Source organism: Pristiophorus japonicus, unplaced genomic scaffold (genome assembly GCF_044704955.1).
Source record: "Pristiophorus japonicus isolate sPriJap1 unplaced genomic scaffold, sPriJap1.hap1 HAP1_SCAFFOLD_986, whole genome shotgun sequence".
Classification (NCBI taxonomy): Eukaryota; Metazoa; Chordata; class Chondrichthyes; family Pristiophoridae; genus Pristiophorus; species Pristiophorus japonicus.
In genome coordinates this window covers 70,533-91,207 of record NW_027254915.1, presented here as the reverse complement: position 1 = coordinate 91,207, position 20,675 = coordinate 70,533, and the positions used below count along the sequence as shown (strand labels likewise).

Sequence of the window (20,675 nt, the reverse complement as noted above, 5' to 3'; positions counted from 1 at the left end):
ATAGTGATAGCCCAGGCGTTCATCGCCACCAGTGACAATATGAAGCAACTCTCTCAGAAAACAAGTGCTGCTAGAAGTACTGTGAACAAAGTGATGTTGTTTTCGAATCGTAATGTACAGGGCAGGTCACACATACCTGCAGCAACACGTCCGCAGATGTCTCAGAGTCCACCATCAAAGCTGATGAATGCTAGGCCATTAATACCTTGTTGGCGCTGCGGCAGTGATCATCATTTCCATTCATGCCGATTCAAAGAGTACGCTTGCAAGGGCTGTGGAACAATGGGACAGCTCCAACGAGTGTGCAGGCAAGCTGCAAAGCCTGTTAAACCTGCAAACCACCATGTTGCAGAGGAGGACAGATCCACGGAGGATCACGACGAACCAGAGCCTTGGATCGAGGAGGCAGAGGTACATGGGGTGCACACATTCACCACGAATTGTCCCCCAATAATGCTGAATGTTGAACTAAATGGATTCCCAGTGTCAATGGAGCTGGACACGGGCGCGAGCCAGTCCATCATCGGCAAAAAGACTTTCGAAAGGTTGTGGTGCAACAAGGCCTCAAGGCCAGTCTTAACTCCAGTTCGCATGAAACTAAGAACTTACACGAAAGAACTGATACCTGTAATTGGCAGTGCTACCGTAAAGGTCTCCTACGATGGAGCGGTGCACGAGCTACCACTCTGGGTGGTACCGGGCGATGGTCCCACGCTGCTCAGCAGGAACTGGCTGGGAAAGATACGCTGGAACTGGGACGATATCCGAGTGCTGTCGCCCGCTAACGACATTTCGTGTGCCCAGGTCTTAAACAAATTTCCTTCGTTGTTCGAATCAGGCATCGGGAAATTCCAAGGAGCAAAAGTGCAGATCCACCTAATTCCGGGGGCATGAGCCATCCATCACAAGGCGAGAGCAGTACCGTACATGATGAGAGAAAGGGTAGAGATCGAGCTAGACCGGCTGCAAAGAGAGGGCATCATTTCACCGATCGAGTTCAACGAGTGGGCCAGTCCTATCATCCCAGTCCTCAAGGGAGACAGCACCGTCAGAATCTGTGGCGATTACAAAGTAACTACCAATCATTTCTCCCTGCAGGACCAATACCCACTACCAAAGACCGACGACCTCTTTGCAATGCTGGCGGGAGGAAAGACGTTCACGAAGCTGGATCTTACTTCAGCCTAATGACGCAGGAACTGGATGAATCATCGAAGGCCCTCACCTGCATCAACACGCACAAAGGTCTTTTTGTTTATAACAGATGCCCGTTTGGAATCCGATCGGCACTGGCGATATTCCAGAGAAACATGGAAAGCTTACTGAAATTGGTCCCATGCACCGTGGTCTTCCAGGACGACATCTTGGTCACAGATCGGAACACAGTCGAGCATCTGCAGAACCTGGAGGAGGTTCTTAGTTGACTCAACCGCGTAGGGCTCAGGTTAAAACACTCGAAGTGCATTTTCCTGGTGCCTGAAGTGGAGTTCCTGGGAAGGAGGATTGTGGCGGACTGCATCAGGCCCAACAAAGCGAAGACGGAGGCAATCGAGAATGCACTGAGGCCACAGAACTTGACGGAGCTGTGATCGTTTCTGTGACTCCTGAACTACTTTGGTAACTTCTTACCGGGTCTCAGCACACTGTTAGAACCACTGAATGTTTTACTACACAAAGGGGACGAATGGGTTTGGGGCAAAAGCCAAGAAAATGCCTTTGTAAAAGCGAAAAAATTGTTATGCTCTAACAAATTGCTTGTGTTGTATGATCCATGTAAGCGTTTGGTACAAGCATGTGATCATCGTCATATGGCGTCGGGTGTGTATTGCAACAAGCTAATGATTTCGGGAAACTGCAACCAGTTGCCTATTCATCCAGGAGTCTGTCTAAGGCTGAGAGAGCTTACAGCATGATTGAGAAAGAAGCGTTACCTCTATGGGGTAAAGAAAATGCATCAATAACTGTTTGGGCTAAAATTCGAATTGGAAACTGACCATAAGCCACTTATATCCCTGTTCTCTGAGAGTAAAGGGATAAATACCAACGCATCGGCCTGCATCCAGAGATGGGCGCTCACGTTGTCCGCATACAACTATGCCACAGGCCAGGCACAGAAAACTGCGTCAATGCTCTCAGTAGACTGCCATTGCCCACCACGGGGGTGGAAATGGCGCAGCCCACAGATCTAGCCATGGTTATGGAAGTATTTGAGAGTGAGCAATCACCCGTCACTGCCCGACAGGTCAAAACCTGGGCAAGCCAGGACCCCTTATTATCCCTAGTCAAAAGCTGTGTGCTTCACGGGAGCTGATCCAGTGTCCCAATGGAAATGCAGGAAGAGATAAAGCTGTTCCAGCGGCTCAAAGATGAAATGTCTATAGAGGCAGACTGCCTTCTGTGGGGAAATCGAGTAGTGGTCCCCAAGAAGGGCAGAGACACCTTCATCAATGACCTCCACAGTACCCACCCAGGCATCGTAATGATGAAAGCGATAGCCAGATCCCACGTGCGGTGGCCCGGTAGCGATGCGGACTTAGAGTTCTGCTTTCACAGATGTAATACATGCTCGCAATTAAACAATGTACCCAGGGAGGCGCCACTAAGTTTATGGTCTTGGCCCTCCAAACCATGGTCTAGGGTACACGTTGACTATGCAGGCCCGTTATTGGGTAAAATTTTCCTCGTGGTTGTGGACGCATACTCCATGTGGATTGAATGTGAGACAATGTCGGCTAGCACATCCACTACCACTATTGAAAGCCTGCGGGCCATGTTTGACACATGTGGCCGACCCAATATCCTGGTGAGCGACAATGCTTTACCAGGGCTGAGTTCAAAGAATTCATGACCTATAACAGGATCAGTCATGTCACATCTGCCCCGTTTAAACCAGCATCCAATAGTCAGGCAGAGAGAGCAGTGCAAACTATCAAGCAAGGCTTGAAGAGGGTAACTGAAGGCTCACTGCAGACTTGCCTATCCCGAGTCCTGCTTAGCTACCACACGAGACCCCACTCGCTCACTGGGATCCCACCTGCTGAACTGCTCATGAAAAGAGCACTTAAGACAAGGCTCTCGTTAGTCCACCCTGATCTATATGAATAGGTAGAGAGCAGGTGGCTTCAACAAAGTGCATACCATGATAGCGCAAATGTGTCATGCGAGATTGAAATCAATGATCCTGTATTTGTATTACATTATGGACAAGGTCCCAAGTGGTTTCCCGGCACTGTCGTGGCCAAAGAGGGGAGCAGGGTGTTTTGGATCAAACTTTCAAATGGACTCATTCACCGGAAACACTTGGACCAAATCAAACTCAGATTCACGGACTATCCTGAGCAACCCACCTTGGACCCTACCTTTTTTGATCCCCCAACATACACACCAGTGGCAATCGGCACCATGGTTGACCACAAAGCAGAACCCATCATCCACAGCAGCCCAGCAGGGCCCAACACACCAGGCAGCCCAGCAAGGCCAGCTACACAGCAGCCCAGCGAGGGCCCAATAAATGATTCAACAACACCAACTTTCACACCGAGAATCAACCAGGGCAAGAAGGGCCCCAGATCGACTCACATTGTAAATAGTTACACTATTGGCTTGGGGAGTGGGGGGGAGGGAGTGTTGTTATATATGTAAACTTGTATTTACTCCATATAGCTACCAGAGGGCTCATCTCCTGGAGTCACAAGGGACCCCATAATCCCTTGGGAGCACAGGTATTTAAGAAGGCCTCACAGGTTGGAGAGGCACTCTGGAGACCTGCAATAAAAGACTAAGGTCACACTTTACTTTGTGCTCACAGTGTTCAATCTGACTCTTTCTCCATACACAACAGAAGGGGTATTAGAAAGACTGGCTGTACTTAAAGTAGATAAATCACCAGGAGTGGATGGGATGCATCCTAGGATGCTGAGGGAATTGAGGGCGGAAATCACAGAGGTACTGGCCATAATATTCCAATCCTCCATAGATATGGGGGTGGTGCCAGAGGACTGGAGAATTGCAAATGTTACATCATTGTTCAAAAAAAGGTGTAAAAATAACCCCAGCAACTACAAGCCGGTCAGTTTAACCTCGGTAGTGGGGAAGCCTTTAGAAACAGTAATCAGGAATAAAATTAACAGCAACTTAGATTGGGATGGATTAATTAAGGAAAGCCAGTCGGATTTGTTAAAGGCAAATCGTGTTTAACCAAATTGATCACGTTTTTAGCTGAGGTAACAGAGAGGGTAATGAGGGTAACGCGGTTGACGTAGTGTACATGGATTTCCAAAAGGTGTTCGACAAAGTGCCACATAATAGGCTTGCCAGCAAAATTGAAGCCTATGGAATAAAAGGAACAGTACCAACCTGGATACGAATTTGGATAAGTGACAGGAAACAGAGAGTAGTGTGAACGGTTGTTTTTCGTATTGAAGGAAAGTATACAGTGGTGTTCTCCAGAGGTCAGTTCTAGGAGCACTACTTTTCTTAATATATATTAATAACTTGGATATCGGTGTACAGGGCACAATTTCAAAGTTTGCAGATGATACAAAACTTGGAAGTATAGTGAACAGTGAGGAGAAGAGTGATAGATGCAAGAGGACATGGACAGGCTGGTGAAATAGGCGGACATGTGGCAGATGAAATTTAACAGAGAAAAATGTGAAGTGATGCATTTCGGTAGAAAGAATGAGGAGAAGAAATATAACCTAAATGTTACAATCATAAAGTGGGTGCATGAACAGAGAGACCTGGGGGTATGTGTGCACAAATCATTGAAGGTGGCAGTGCAGGTTGAGAAAGCAGTTAAAAAGGCTTATGGGATCCTAAGCTGCATAAATAGAGGTATAGAATACAAAAGTGTGGACATTATGATGAACCTGTGTAAAACACTGGATTGGCCCCAACTGGAGTACTGTTTCCAATTCTGGACACCGCACTTTAGGAAGGATGTGAAGGCCTCAGAAAAGGTGCAGAAAAGATTTACGTGAATGATTCCAGTAATGAGGGACTTCAGTTACATTGATAGACTGGAGAAGCTGAGGTTGTTCTCCTTGGAGCAGAGAAGATTGAGAGGAGATTTTATGGAGGCGTTCAAAATCATGAGGAGTCTGAATAGAGTAGATAGAGAGAACAGAAAATGCAGGAAATCTCAGCGGGTCAGGCAGCATTTGTGGAGAGAAAAACAGAATTAACATTTCAGGTCGTTGACCCATCGTCAATTCTGACAAAGGGTCATTGACCTGAAACATTAACTGTTAAGCTGCCTGACCCGCTGAGAGTCCCAGAATTTTCTGTTTTTATTTCAGGTTCCAGCATCCGCAGTATTTTGCTTTTGTAGATAGAGGGCAACTGTTCCCATTGGCAGAAGGGTCGAGAACCAGAGGACACAGGTTTAAAATGATTGCCAAAAGAACCAAAGGTGATGTAAGAAAAAACTTTTTTACGCGCCGAGTGGTTAAGATCTGAAATTCACTGCCGGAACGGGTGGTAGAGGCAGACTCAATCTTATCCTTCATAAGGGTGTTGGATAAGTATTTGAAGGAATAAAAATACAGGTCAATGGGGAATGGGCAGGGGTGTGGGACTAGCTAAGAGTCGGCATGGGTTTGATGGGCCGAATGGCCGCCTTCTGTGCTGTAACCTTTCTATGATTGTATGATTCTATAAATCTGTAGTCTTCTAAAACCCAAATCTGGCATGACTATTTCTTAATTTAACTCATCTTCTTACTGTTTCTTAATGGTGTGCTGCTACTGTAGGCCATAAATCTTTACCTGGGTTTAATTAATTAAAAAATGCACACATTGGTCAATGATTAAAGTGTTTAAACTTTATGTTTAATTGACACGCTCCTTCACCTCCCGAGAAAATGAAATTGTTATGATGATTCAAACATTTGCAAGGGTGTGGGCCTACTAAGGGGAGTGCTTGAAACATTTTGGGCAGGGGAAGCCGTCAGACAGACTACTTGTTGTATAAAAAAAAACCCTGGATCATATACAAGGTGCTAAGACAATTACACGCTTGAGTGAAGACTTTTCTGAAACATTAAGGCTTGAAATTACACTGGAGGGTAAACAGACTAATATCTGTTAAAATAACTAAAGAATTTCATACATTATGTTAATATGGCAGAGTGTAATTTCAAAAGCTAAATTCCCCCATCCCCATGCATGAATGAAAATGTCTGCTGTCCTGCAAATTTCCCTCCCCACCAGGCAAGACGTACCTGGAATTTAATTGGCAGCCTTGCTGCTGGCACAGGTGAGCAACTGCCTTATGGACAATCACAGAAGCGAAACCTTCAATCAAACAACTCTGTGCACAATGTATAATGAAATGTCAAGCTTCTTGAGAAGAGTTTCTTCCTGATTTTTGGAAATTGGACGCATTTAAAAAAAAAACACCAAGCCTTTTTTAGTATACTCACTTCCCCTTTAAATATTAGCTGGACCAGTAGCTTCTGTTAAACCTGAGCGTGTGGCGTCGTTTGAAGTATTGCATTCGCTATAAAGGATTTCAACAATTCGGGTTTAAATCCAGCCAGCGGTGGCATTCAGTTTGTTGTTGTGGTTTCTCTGCCCTGATCCGCCTGTGCAGCTGGCAGGCATCAGTGACCATTGAAAGGAATTTTTGGTTTAATGCGGCTATTGTCATCATTTGCTGTACAAATAACAAGTAACGTCTGACTTTTTTTGGTTAATGAAACGATAGGCATTCCATTTAAAGTAACCCTCTACTGTAGCTCTCTTACTTTCCATGTGATTTGCATGACTGTCAGGTTTAATCAATGCAAAATTGACATGTGTAATCTGCAAACGTTAAAAAAATACATTTCCAGGCCCTTTGTAACCTTGGATGTGTCAAAAATTGAATAAAAGTACAATATGTTAAACATCTGGGCGCTTTATAAATATTTGGCTTAGTTTTACAATGACAATGGAAAAATTTCCACTCGTTTCTTTCGGTATTTGTGTATATACAGTGCAGATTATATAAATAACGATCTCTTCCTCTTTCGAGACAAGATTGAGCCGGCTGAAACTTAACTGTAGACGAACTTTTTGTTGTTGCTTGCAAACTGAAACTCATTGTAAAAACGGTGAAGTGTAACTGAGTAAAGCGGTTTATTCCTGGCGGAGGAGTCAACAACTGGTTCATGCTACAGTAAACCTGGGCTAAGATTTCCCCACCACTGTCTCCTCATTGAAACGTTGGTATCCGGGCTTCCCTTTCTGTGTCCCCCCCCCAGCCCCAGCCCCAATTGCAATTGAGCCGATCTGGAAATGGACAGGCCAAAGTAAAGGGCCATTTGATTGACTTCGGGCCTGACGAATGAGAAGTGTTAACATCGTCGGCCGGGCAGTCCGGGGATTGGCAAGCAAACCAATTGACGTGGAGCAAGGGCGGGACAGGACAGTGGCTTTAAAAAGAGCTGATTGTTCGGAGCTCCGGAGAATCGGGCAACCGAGGAAGGGCGAGAAGGTAATTTAATATTGGGAATGGTGCATTTAAAAAATGAAAGAATTCCAGATTCGTTCATCTAATATTTCTTATCGAAGGAAAGACGCTTTGGTCATCTAACGGAGTTTGGTGGAGGAACAGAGAGATATATTTGTATAAGTTTGTTCAATATTACGTCTATTAAACGTATACATTACGAGTATTAGTTTATACATTTGCACATTATGTCTATTAAATATATACATTGTGCATTAGTTTATATAATTGTATTCACTTTATGTATGTATTGCATTTTGGGGCAAGGTATTGAGTCACCGGTTGCTGTGTCCTGGCACTCTCTGGTTACAGTGTAACTGCTGATTGTACTTTAATCTCAGTCAAACGCCCGGTAACATTGCTGAACCACACGGTGTCTGCTGATCCTGCTACACAGTTTCTCGTTTGCACAAAACAGCTGGAAAGTGAACGGATCCCGGGCCTGAAGATGGCAGCGGGACAAGCCCAGGCATATCGCGAGTGCACATGATGTTCCCCGCACCCGGGCATGACCCTGGATCGGTGACTGCTGAGGCTTAGTGTGGGGGAGGAGGAGCTCGACTGTTAAGCACAAATCCTAGTCTGTTCAGCGGCCCATTGCTTCTGTTGCATTCAGGCTCGCTTGGGCTGTTTTTTTTTTACTAAACTGGCTAGAGTGTTGAACAACCTAACTTAAAGCAACTGGCCAGAGTGTTGAAATATACTGTAAGTTCACAGGCATTTGTAGAAGAAAATGTTAGGTCATGTACACTTGAGCACAACAATCTCGGCTGACAGTGCTTCTAGGTCCAGCTGGTCTCCAGTTGCCTTGGGTAATCCTTGCCACTGGACCAAGGCCTAGCTCTGTCAAGCCCGTGTGGTGGCTGGTGTGCAACGGCCACCACACGTTAAAAAAAAATCTACGCACAGGCATCTTTCATCCTTCCAGATGTAGTTCGAGATCTGGAATATTGGGTCCTTCATTGAAATACCTGTAAACTCATCCCTTTTTGGCATGGAAGCAAGTCATTCTCGTTTTGATAATGATGACAGTGCAGTGCTGAGGGAGTGCTGCACTGTCAGAGGTGCTGTCTTGCGGATGAGACGTTAAACCGAAGCCCTGTCTGCTCTCTCGGGTGAATGTAAAAGACCCTATGGCACTACTTCAAAGAAGAGCAGGGGAGTTATCCCTTGGTGTCCTAGCCAATATTTATCCCTCAATCAACATCATTTAAAAACTGATTATCTGGTCATTATCACATTGCTGTTTGTGGACATTTGCTGTGCACAGATTGGCTGTTGCATTTCCTACATTTCAACAGTGACTACACTTCAAAAAAAGGTACTTCATTGGCGGTAAAGCACTTTGGGACGTCCGGTGGTCGTGAAAGGTGCTATATAAATGCAAGTGTTTCTTCCTTTGTCTGAACTCTCAATGTTCTGATCGGGATTACACCCAAAATGTGAACCTGTCTTTTTCTGTAATCAGATGCTGATAGACCTGTTGTGTATTTTTAGTATCTTATATTCTCTTTTAAATTTATATTTTTTTTATTGTGTTCAGATGTAATGGCTAACTGCTGTTAATCCACTGTGGAGGGGAAATAAAGATATATTTACTTGGTATATTCTGGCTTAGTGGATTTAATATGCTTGCTGTACCAGTGTGTGTTTTTAAAGTAGAAACTATTGATGACTAAGAAAAATTTATAATGGAATTTATGATTAGAATTTGCCTTAAATATGCATTTTTATTCTTGTGCCACAACTTAGCACTGGGTGTCTGTTGCAATGCCACTCATCTAACGGCTGTCTGGGCGTTCATCATTGTCTAAATTCTTTGTTGCACATTGAGATAATGCAGCCTCCATTACCATCTGTCGTCCTGTAGAGGAGCTTTATCTTGCTGCTTTCAAATTCTTTCTCTTGTAAGATATACATTCTTGTCTGCGTGTGCTCCTGCCTTTTAACAGAAGCAAGTAGGCTGGCAACATTTCTCTGCAGCACTTAATATAATTTGGGACATAAATCTGTTATGCATACCTCTGGTGTGGGGAAGAAAGGATTTACAGCAGGGGTTCCAAGCTTTTTGTCTTTGTGGACATAATGGATGCGTACCATGGAGCCTCCGGGGGGGATTTTAAATCCATGATCCCATTATTTGCATGTCTGAAGTCACTAATACAAATAGAGCTTGTTCTGATTTAGGATTTAATCACAAATGGGAACAATATTAAGAACAGCTCTTTCCAGACCTGCAAAATTCAGATGGGACAAATCAACCAATTAGAAATATAAGCACATATCTAGCAGTTGCCTGAGTTTCGTGGGCCAACGGTGGCCCATAGATACCAGTTTGTGCAAGGTGTACTTGAATTCAGAAATCAAGTGAGTTTTCTTCCTCTTCTGCTTGAAGAGAACAGATTAAAATATAAGCTATCTTGTGTTGAATTCAAGTCAAATCTAGGAGGGTGTTTATAGGAGGCACAGGTTCTTGGATCTCTGATCTCATTTTGGTATAGAATTGAAACTCGTATATCACAATGGTACTCCAGTATTTACTTGAATGTTTAGAGCTGTTAAGTGACAAAATGTCTTTTTTGGCCTTTCTGGTTCAGATGATTGGAACTGAAACACAAGAAGCAAGCAGTGAAATCCTGGCATTTGAGAGCCAGCTAAATGCACAATTGGAACAAGAACCAAAATATCAGCCAAGGATAAATGGTTTGAAGGTCATCGAATCAGCACATGAAAATGGAATCCGGATGACTGTGCGACTGAGAGAACTTGAAGTCAAGAATCTCCTCAGTCTGTCCCAGTTCTTTGGCTTCAGCACTGATGCATTTGTCCTGGCTGTCAGTTTGCTTGATCGATTCTTGGGTTTGATAAAGGTGAGGCTATTGAGTTATATTTCTTCTGCGAATGCATGAGAAAAATATTTTATGACCACTATAAATAAGGCTATTAAAACCTGTGCAGATATTAATGTATGAAAAATGGCTTGTATAATTACACCATACTGGCACTGTAGATCCATTGTAAAGCTTCTTGTCTCCATTTACATTGGAGACTCTCAATCGATGTAATCCAGGAATCGAGAATGAAAGAATTCAGTGTGAACCTGCTAGCAACTTTATCTTGGGAATAGGAGTGAACTTTCCTTTGACATCACGGGTACAGTCCTACAGTTAAGACTGAACTGCAGATTAGAATTATTTGCCAGATTGTGTAGACATTCTACCAATGTGAGGCCAGAGCTATCAATTCAGCTTGATAACTGCCTGGGTACCTGTATGCCAAAATGTGCCTTTTCTGGATGCATGTCCAACTTTCTGCAGATGCCTGACCCAAATGCATGCGATTCATCTGGGCTGGACTGCAAATATTGTAATATTTTAATATTTAGAATAACTATTCACATTGCTAGCAGATCTTGTGTGGTGTTCATGATGAGTCCGAGGATAGTGTTTTTGATGGTGGTGTTATCAACAAAGTGTGATCGAGGGAAAGTGTGACACTTGCAAGAAGTGCATGTTAATGTACAAGACTTTTAATTTATTGGATTTGACTACATACTTGAGTTCCTGGATGTTCACATTAAATTATGGGCTATTGGTGATGTACAAATAATTGGAGATGTGGTCCAAGGCTTAATAAGATGCCTCCCTTTCTTTCGTGTGTTCCACATAGGACTTTCTTCATGTTGTCTATGTGGCGGAAAATTTCAAATGCAAAGAAACGTGACACTTTTAGGGAAACCGTAGACAATCACTGTAACTTGGGACATAATTACACTTGTAGATGGCTGTAGTACTTGTAGATTCTTGAGTGTTTGCACCATGTTTGTCTTTGATTAGTAAAGTATATTCATATATTCTTTGATTCTAGGTGCAGCCAAAACATTTGTGCTGTGTTGGTCTGTGCTGCTTTTACCTGGCTGTGAAGGTGACCGAAGAGGAGCACAGTATCCCACTCGCCAGTGACCTGATTCGAATCAGTCAATGCAGATTCACAGTTTCGGATATGATGAGGATGGAGAGTATTATACTGGAAAAGCTGCGCTGGAGGGTAAAATCTCCAACTGCCTTGAACTTTCTGCGACTATATCACAAAATCATTCTGAACTGTTCTGCATCTGAAAGGTATGGGTGACTTTAGTGTTGTTTTAATTTGGTTTAGGTTATCATATTGGTTACCTTGTGTTAGATTTGGCAGCTCGGGGCCAGTTTGTATTACTTGCTGTAGGCAGGAGTTAGAAATATCACTATGCTGCTGTAAATTAGATACTGTCTTAATACAGGCATCTGGATTTCTAATTAAAGGTTAGGTCTATGGGCCCAAGTTTCAGCTGCCCTGCAAAACGGCGCACCCCTGGGAGGCCCGCCTATTTTGTAGAATTAAAAGCACGCCTAAAACTTACCTCGCAATTCTTGGTGTTCAGCAGGCCTGTTTAGCAGTCGGTGCAGTTCAGCACAAGTAGCTGGGGGCAGAGCTACAGCCCTGCGCCGAAAAGAGTGCTGGCAGCTGCGCGTGTGCGCAGTGGAGTGTGCGCAGTAGCTCCTGGAGTGTGTCCTGTCTCCTGGCGACTCTATACCTGGCCGAAGGGACGTCGTGATGTTCGCCGCCCCTATCCCGGGCCGAGTGGTCTGCCTGCCTCACCATCCCTCTCCTCGTCATCACTGCCCCTACCTCCCCGGTAGTGGCAGGCCCCGCCCGACGGCGGCAGGCCCCGCCCGAACACTTCCTTGGCAGGCTGTTGGAGGGCTCCTGGTGCTCCAGAACGGATAGGTGCTGCAGTAGGTGAGTAGAAACTTGACATTTTTTATTTATTGATTTATTTTTTATTTAAAAAAAAATTTTTTGTTGATTTTTTTGATTTATTATTGATGATGCTCTTTATTGGTAAACGTGAAGTGTGTAATGCTTTGGAAAATCTTCTAACTTTCCTTCCTTTCCCCCCGCCCCCGAATCTCTGGCTACCTGCGCCTAATTCTAAGGTGTACGCAAGATTTTTGAGAGTACAAAAGTCGACACTTACTTGGTTCTAAGTTAGTTTGGAGTAACGTTTCGCTGCCTAAACTTGCAAAACAGGCGTAAGTGGCTAGTAACACCCCTCTTTTGGAAAAAAAACTGAACTAAAATGAAACTAACTCACTAGAACTGGAGCAAACTAAATGCTGAGAATTGCGATTTCTAAGCTACTCCAAACTAAACTAGATGCTCCAAAAAAAATAGGAGCAACTCCAGCTGAAACTTGGGGCCCAATATGTTGTATGCACTTGTGTGAACAGAGTTTGAAGGTTATATAGAACATGGTAATACCCAATGTTACCAATTCTGTGCCCGGTTTGGGGGTGAGGTGGGGTCTGTAAGTTACTAATTAACTACACCTTGCTGTATAAATGTAAGACAAGGCATTTGCTGGGAAAATATCTTGTTTAATATAAGTGGGCAAAAAGTTCGGATAGAATGAAATAGTTATTTACGATGTTGAAATCCCAACATTGATGCAACATGGATTAGTCAACAATCTTGAGCACCATTTCTCACATGCACACTTCCTAATCTTACTCATGCTGTTGTGTAGCGGTGCTTATGTAGAAAATTGGTCAGACTTTCCCCTGGGGTAATGTACACTGCCCAGCCCTCGGGATGACTCTTGTACACCTTGTGGTGACAGAGTTTGCAGAGGCTGGGCTACCATTTACTTACTCACTCTCTCTCAGCTAGGGGTTATGTGTAGATTGTGTGGATAAAAAGAGAAACTAATAAAAGGGATAATTCTCTTGTATGTTGCATGCTGGATTGAATTGATGAAAGTTGAGTCCACTAGTATGTAGAGAAATTGTACAACTATGTTTAATGTGAGGCATAGAATCTTATCTGACACAGACTCTCTTTTTAGGAACATGGTGCTGAATCTTGAGCGACTTGAATCCCAGCTTAAAGCTTGTAATTGTCGCTTTGTCTTCTCCAAGACTAAAGTAAGTTTAGACAGTAGTGAGAAAAACTTTAAAAAAAAAATTAAGTGTTACAAATTTTTTACGTAAATTTTTTTTTAACTTTTCAGGGGTCCATATTGGCACTGTCAATCCTCGCACTGGAGGTCCAAAGTCAAAAGTTGCATGAATTAATGGAGACCATAGAGAGTCTACAGCAGCATTCCAAAGTGAGTGGTATAGTGTTACACCAAGCTGCGTGACACTAGGCTGCAGATTTACCTTGTGGTTTAAAAATAAAATGGCTGATCTAGCTCCTTCTAAAGTAATGTTAAGGATTTAAATGGAAGATAATTCTATTGAGTACTTGCTGTTTTTTTAAAAAGAGAAACTATGCCAAGGAACTTGGGATTTGGCAAAATTGTTTTATCAAGGATGTTATTTACTTTCTACTGTAACAGTGGTACAGGTTGAATATTTTATAAGGAAGGGTTTGTGAATTTGAGAAATACCATGGGATATTAACACGAGGGTGAAATTCCTGTTGGGCTGTGGTGCAAAACTGGCAATAGGGAATCAGCCACCAGTTTTACACTTCACCCGATTTTAGAAAATTGGACGTAATCTCTGTCTGGCAACACTATGATTTTAAAAATTCCCATCCTTATTTTTAAATCCCTCCATGGTCTCGCCCCTCCCTATCTCTGCAACCTTCTCTGGCACCACAACCCTCAGATCTCTGTGCTCCTCCAATTCTGACTCTTGCGTATCACTGATTTTCATCGTTCCACCATTGGCGGCCGTGCCTTCAGCTGCCTGGACCCTAGGCTCTGGAAATCTGCTTCCCCTCTCCTCTCCTTTTAAGATGCTCATTTAAAACCTACCTCCTTTGACCAAGTTTTTCATCACCTGTCCTGATCGCTCCTTATGTGGCTCGTGTCAAATTTTGTTTGATAACGCTCCTATGAAGTGCCTTGGAATGTTTTACTACATTAAATGTGCTATATCAGTACAAGTTGTTGTGTCTCTACTATTTTGGGCAAAATTCTAGTTTTATAAATATTTTCTGTTTTGCACAGATAAGTGACCACGATTTGTTCCACTGGAGAGAACTTGTTGCAAAATGTTTAGCGGAGTATTCATCATCCAGGTGCTCCAGACCTAGTAACAAAAAGCTCATGTGGATAGTATCAAGACGCACATCAAGGCAACTTCACAGATACCATCGTATAACTCCCCTTCCAACGATCCCTGAAGCTGCCACGTTCATTGAATGAGGTATGGACAGCTGCAATCTTTTTTTTGCAGTAATTAATTAAACTTACAATTGACTTGTTTTAAAACTCTTTTGCAAATCTTTCTTTTCTCTTTCCTCCTATGATTCCTCTGAATTCATTGCCCCCACCACCGTAGATATGTTTTCCTCCCTCTGACCCTGTTAGCATTACCCGACTGGCTGGGCAGTCAGCATGTTCCCTTGTGTCTCTTGGTTGCTATTGTACCATATATTAATACGTACAGAAATGACCAAATTAGAATTGCACTTCCTTTTACTTATGGTAGACAAATTGTATGTATTCTTCTACAAGAATAACTCCCAATTTTTTTCGATAACTGCATGTGGAAACTCGGTAGACAGGAATGATACACTCATTTGGGGATTTTTTTTTTTCCCCCACGGAAAGCATTTGGGGGAGCAGGCGGGGGGGGTGGTGGGAGTTACTTTTAAATGTTGGGCTTTTAAAACCAGGTGCATTCACAAGCTTTTTATATCCTTTTTTTAAAAAAAAATTGAGATGTGGTGGTAAAATTAATTCTCCCCAAAAATTGTAAACCATAAGCAATTGGCTCTCTAATCAATAAACACCTCAGACCCATTATGTTGTTTGCCTGTTTCCAGGCAATAGGCAGGATTATCTGGCAGGCCTTGTTTAAGATTGTATACACGTTTAGGATAAAGGAGGGTTGCTAGGAGTTACTTTGTTGAAGTCAATTAAGACAACCCACTCAAAGCATAGCATCTTTGTTTTGTATTATAATACAATGACGAGATGTACTAATTGATGTCCGATCATAACTGTTACTCTGTTATCTTCCCTTCAGAGAAGTAAAGCAGGTTAACAATGTATATCTGGCCTCATCCGGTATTGCTTTTTTGGTCTACCTTCAAAGAGTTTGGAGAGGCATGTGAGAACATGTTTGAAAGATATAAATATCTGGTTCCAAACTGGAGGGGTGGGGGTATGATTGTTGGGTTACACGAGCATAAAATTAGATATTTGGAAGTACAAGTACACCCTTAAACTTGCGATGTTCTGACCTTTGCTGCAGTACCGTAGAGAATATCTAAAACAGGACCCTAAACCTGTAACAGAAGCCTAGTAGTGCTACGTTCTAAACTTGGGTCACTTGTTTTTTATGCTTGATGTGCTGCTGCTTGTGTGCAGGAATGCTCTGGCTGGTCAATGCTGTAAAATGTTCAGACACCCTGATGTCCGGACATTGACATATTCTGGTATATGAGGCATAATTTTAGAAAGACAAATCCTAATACATGGTTTCCTTTTTTTGTTCTCTCCTGCAGAACCTAAATACATCGTGCACCAAAAATGAACGGCCTTTCAGATTAAGTGCCTCAACAGCGAACTATTTTTGTTCAGTCTTTGCAAGAAGTGTCCTTCTAATCAAGACTACAGCTTGCAGTGAAGCAGTGTGTAGGATGTAGTTCTGAAAAATAACATTGGCAGCTATTTTTTTACTATTGATCTTCTAAAAGTCTTTTAATTTTAATGTGATCAATATGGTGTATACACTTTTGCATAGTTACCCAATTCCATTTTTGATAGTTGAATGTAGGGTTCAGGCAAATATTGACTTTATATGTAATCATCATCTTTTATTCAATTTATTGGTTTTAATTTTAAAAACTCAAGTGAAGTTTTTAATTACTCTAGATAAGTTCAACATGTGTCTCATTCACTAGGGCAATGGAAAAGTATTGATTCTCCGAGGCAAGTTCCATTAACCTACAGGCCACGTCACTTAACAATCATGACTTTCTCTCTTCCTCCCACCCAAAACTAAATGAATTGAATTGCAATTCAATTCAGACATATCCCATAAGTGGACTGGAAAATGATTTATTTGCACAGTTATTCTGTTGAGGCTACTTTTTTTCTGATTTATGTATCAGATGTGATTGTCTGGTCCTTGGCTTATTTATTTGCTGTATCAATGGCTGAGAAGAGCCTACAGTTTCATAATTCCCTTCATTTTTCTCATTCAATTTCTGCTGCCTCAACAAACTACATCTCGTGCCCCCCTGAGATAGTGATAATACAGCCAGTCCACATCCAGAACAATAGATGCTATTGAAGGGGAGGGAAATAAAAATGTTTTGCTTTAAGTGCTGAAGATAAACATTTGTGCAAGCATTGACTTGGTGATAGTACTGTCACATCTGAATCAAAAGGTTATGGGTTCAAGCTGCACTCCAAGACTTGAATTACATAATCTAGTCTGATGCTACAGTGCAGTACTGAGTGTATTGGTGTCAGATGACATTAAACCAAGGCACCATTTGCATGCAAATGTCAAAGTTCACTTGGCATTTTGTAAAGAATAGGGGTGGTGTCCTCAACCAACATCATTAAAATGTATATTTAGTCATTTGTCGCATTGCTGTCCTTGGAACTTTGCTCTGTGCAAATTGCCTATCAGATTTACTACACTACAAAACTGACTACTCTTCAAAAGTAATTAATTGGCTGTAAATTTCTTTGGGATGTTCTGGGGACTTGAAAGGTGCACTATACTGCATCATTTATCATTTCCAGGATCTTATTTGTTATGCAATAGGACTTTGGTTAACAAAGGAAAATCAGTGCTTGTCCCTATAATTTTTTTTGCCCTTTGTTGTCAGTTATGTGCCCTACCTAACCTTTATCAGTAAACTGTTAGTTGTAAGGTGCATCCCATGGATCCAGATAGTACACCAGAAGGCACCCATTGGTTATCCACTGTGTCTTCATGCTAATAATTCATTTGTGTTTGGAATCTGTTTTTGTTGGTATTTGAGATGGGTGTTCATTTCCAACCTTGTAACCTTTGTGATTTGAACTGATCAAGGAGGATGTAATTAGATAATGATTCACTTTATCCTCGTAATGGCCATCTCTTTTTTTCTCTTTGATTTCATATTTAGCGAAAGTTCCTAAACCCTAGAAACAAACTGTTAGTTTTGTACATTGTTCAGGTTTGATACGCCTTAATTTTTGGAGCAAAAGCTAAAAGCCGGATTAGTGGAGAGGGAGATCTTATTTATCTGATTTTAAAGAAGTACAATGTTTAAATTTCAATCCTACAACTCATTCTGCTGCAATCACTATTTGGTAGTGTTTCTACTAAAGGCTTTAGTCCCAGAAGAGTGTAGATGGCCGTCACTGTCGACTATGTATAAAGCTGATGCAGACTTTAGTGAGCAGTCCTAATGGCCATGCTTCACCAGCAAGCTACACTTTAACCTAAATGCAGAAATTGGAGCACAGTAGTACAATGGCTTCAATTTTTGTCACCAAGTATTGCTTTAACACCTCAATCAATCCTAGTACTATCAGTTGGAATTGCTTTGTGGAGAATAGGAATGGAGCGTTTTGATGTGGCTTCTGCAATATGTTGAGATATGAAGGACATGTTGTTGCCATGGACAAACTGATCATGATTTCCTGACTACCCCCATGAATGCTTCCATAGTGCTATTTTATTGGCACCGCCCTTCCATAAGAATCCTGTGCCCCTTTGGGGAGCCATTCATCCCAATTGTTGCAGAATAGACAGTTGTGCTTTCTTTTTAAAAGAAGCTTTTATTATGCTTCACTTAAAATCCAAGATTATATAAGATACAATTTTATTTTAGTCTGCAGGAGAATACATAGTAAAAGGATTGTTTAACCTCTGGGTAACCTCCAAGCATAGAAGCTGCTTGACTGTAGTCCTCTAACTCGTGAAAATGTTAGACTTGGGTTGTGCTGGTAGGAGAAACTAACCAGGTAGTTTTAGGAAAATGGTTTGAGGAAGTGAATACAAATGCAGTTAGTGTGAAGATGAGGCTTTTGGGCATGGATTTTGGTTGAATCGGATGTTGAGTTTATATCTGAACCAGAAGAACCAGCCTATTTTGGTCTGTTTTTAATGAGATGAATGGTTGGAATACATTTTTCAGCAGCAAGATTGTTTTGCACTTTTTATTTATAAAGAAAACCTGAAAAACTAAATTAGCATAATGCTGTATCTTGTGCATTCACTGCTTGAAAGGCTGATTCCCATATGTTGGCAAGCTATTAGGTTAGTATATTTTTAGCACATTTTAAAAATATGTCTAGATGAGGTCCACATCAAATCACCTGAAGGGTTGACAATTCATTTTTACATTTGCTTTTTAAAGAAATCTGAACTTCTTGCAAACTTACTAAAATTATTTTTTTGGTTTGCTGCACCAACCCAACCGAATGCTTTGCCTTTCTACTCATGCTGCTGTTTTACTGATTATTGCATTTTGTGAATTGAGCATATTCTGCGCTGAGAATTTAAGCTTGTTGGTCCCCAGGTTACTAGGAAAGAAAACTGGTTCTTTACAGTACTAGTATCTGGAAGGGGAAAAGTGTGCAGCTGTTAAATTTCTTGATCAAACAACACAAAGCTTGTATAATAATCTTGCTTTTTGAAGTTATTTCCATTTGATTTACTAGGTTATGCGATGCAGTATGTGACCTAAATGTTACTGTAAAATGTATTTTGTGATAAATGCTTCTGAATTTTACTATTTGGCTTGACTTTGTTTTGAAATCACCTGAATTGGTAATAAAGGAAGTATGTATAAGATTAATATAGAGGAAAAACGACGATTGAAATCAAACTACATGGAAATTCAGACAAATACTAAATTTATAGTGCGGAATACTTCAGGGCCCTCCAGGTGATCTTTTCAGTTTTTTTTTCATTGTCCGCTTTAAAATGTGTTGCACTCTTAATCAGTATTGTTTATGCTAGCCTGCAGTCCTTGAAGTTTTAATTTATTTAAATTAGGCTCGTTCATTTTAGCCAATGAATTTATCATTTTCACTGGTGCAGTGCAATATATGACGGGTTTAGTTATAAGTCTGCGGGGGAGGGGAGGAGAGAGGAGGAGAGTTTACTCACAACTGTGACTTGGTTATACTTTATTTTAACTTAACACACTGATTTATATTCTGTAAGGAGATGCTAAACGTTTGGTTTCAATACTGTCAAAAGTGTATTGCATTGATTACTTAAACACTGAGAATCTGCAGTTTGTTTTTTAATAAACTATTCTGTAGATTTAAAAAATACAGTATGAAGAACTTGCTTGTATTTAAGATGTTTATCTACCAGTGTGAAACCATTGATGGCTGTTAAACAAATGCTTTAGGCTGGTGTTATATAAGCTTAAAAACTGATGCTGGTTAGTATCTCAATGCATTGTGCCTTTTGGAAATTGTGGCTTAAAACTGTGATGTATTTGTTTTGTTACGTTGTGCATGTATATAAAGTATTCACCTCAGAAACTGATCCAAACTCCAATATTTGATTGCTTTTTAGAGTGGCCTTTATTGAATAAATACAAACTATCATTTTAAGTTTGGGTACTTTTTATTTCAACTGTGGTGGCTTAGTGGCTGAAAGAGCCAATAGTCTTGCATTTGGGAAGAGCACGTCTTTATTTCCAGCTCCTCTGTCCTTTCACTAGCAATGTATTTTTAATAAATTCTACATTTTGGGCGGTGGGATGGAGGGGGAATTGTAGTTATTAGAAGTAGCTTGTTTAGTTCAAATACATTTTGGACCAGGACTCCCAACAGTTTCTGGGGCCCTCCAGCGAAAGCAGAGTTGCAGGCATCCAGGTCACAGGAGGCCTAGATAAATTATTTTTGTATATAAAAAGGTTCATTATGGGCCAGGAAGAGCCGGAGTGCTCATGGTGTCACTGGGATATCTCAGTACTCCCCCACCAAATCTCCAATACTTACCTTGCCTGTGACTGCAAAGTGGGTCCCTGGCAGTGTTCCCTCTCTTTCCCTACTGCCCCCCCCTTAATTTAACCCTCTTGCAGTGACTTAATTCCTGATGCCTTTAGGTGGGAGTCTGTGGAATATGGGACATGGATACAAATTCCTTTCAGCTGAAAAGTATAGATTTTTCAAACTACAATTCACCTCTTATACAATTTTCAAAGTGGAATTATCA

At 41.6% G+C, this 20,675-nt stretch overlaps 1 protein-coding gene across 2 annotated transcripts; it reads left to right on the top strand.

The window, feature by feature from the left end:
- The first annotated feature begins 7,409 nt into the window (after positions 1-7,409).
- On the top strand, positions 7,410-20,068 carry ccng1 (cyclin G1). 2 transcript variants are annotated; one of them, XM_070874788.1, is made up of 7 exons: positions 7,410-7,479; positions 10,092-10,364; positions 11,362-11,615; positions 13,379-13,457; positions 13,544-13,642; positions 14,492-14,690; positions 15,997-20,068. In XM_070874788.1, exons 2-6 carry the CDS (start codon positions 10,092-10,094, stop codon positions 14,687-14,689), a joined length of 903 nt encoding a protein of 300 aa, XP_070730889.1. In that variant the 5' UTR covers positions 7,410-7,479; the 3' UTR covers position 14,690; positions 15,997-20,068. The 2 variants fall into 2 exon arrangements, with proteins under 2 accessions (XP_070730889.1, XP_070730890.1); XM_070874789.1 differs by lacking the exon at positions 7,410-7,479 and adding an exon at positions 7,530-7,611.
- Positions 20,069-20,675: the final 607 nt, after the last annotated feature.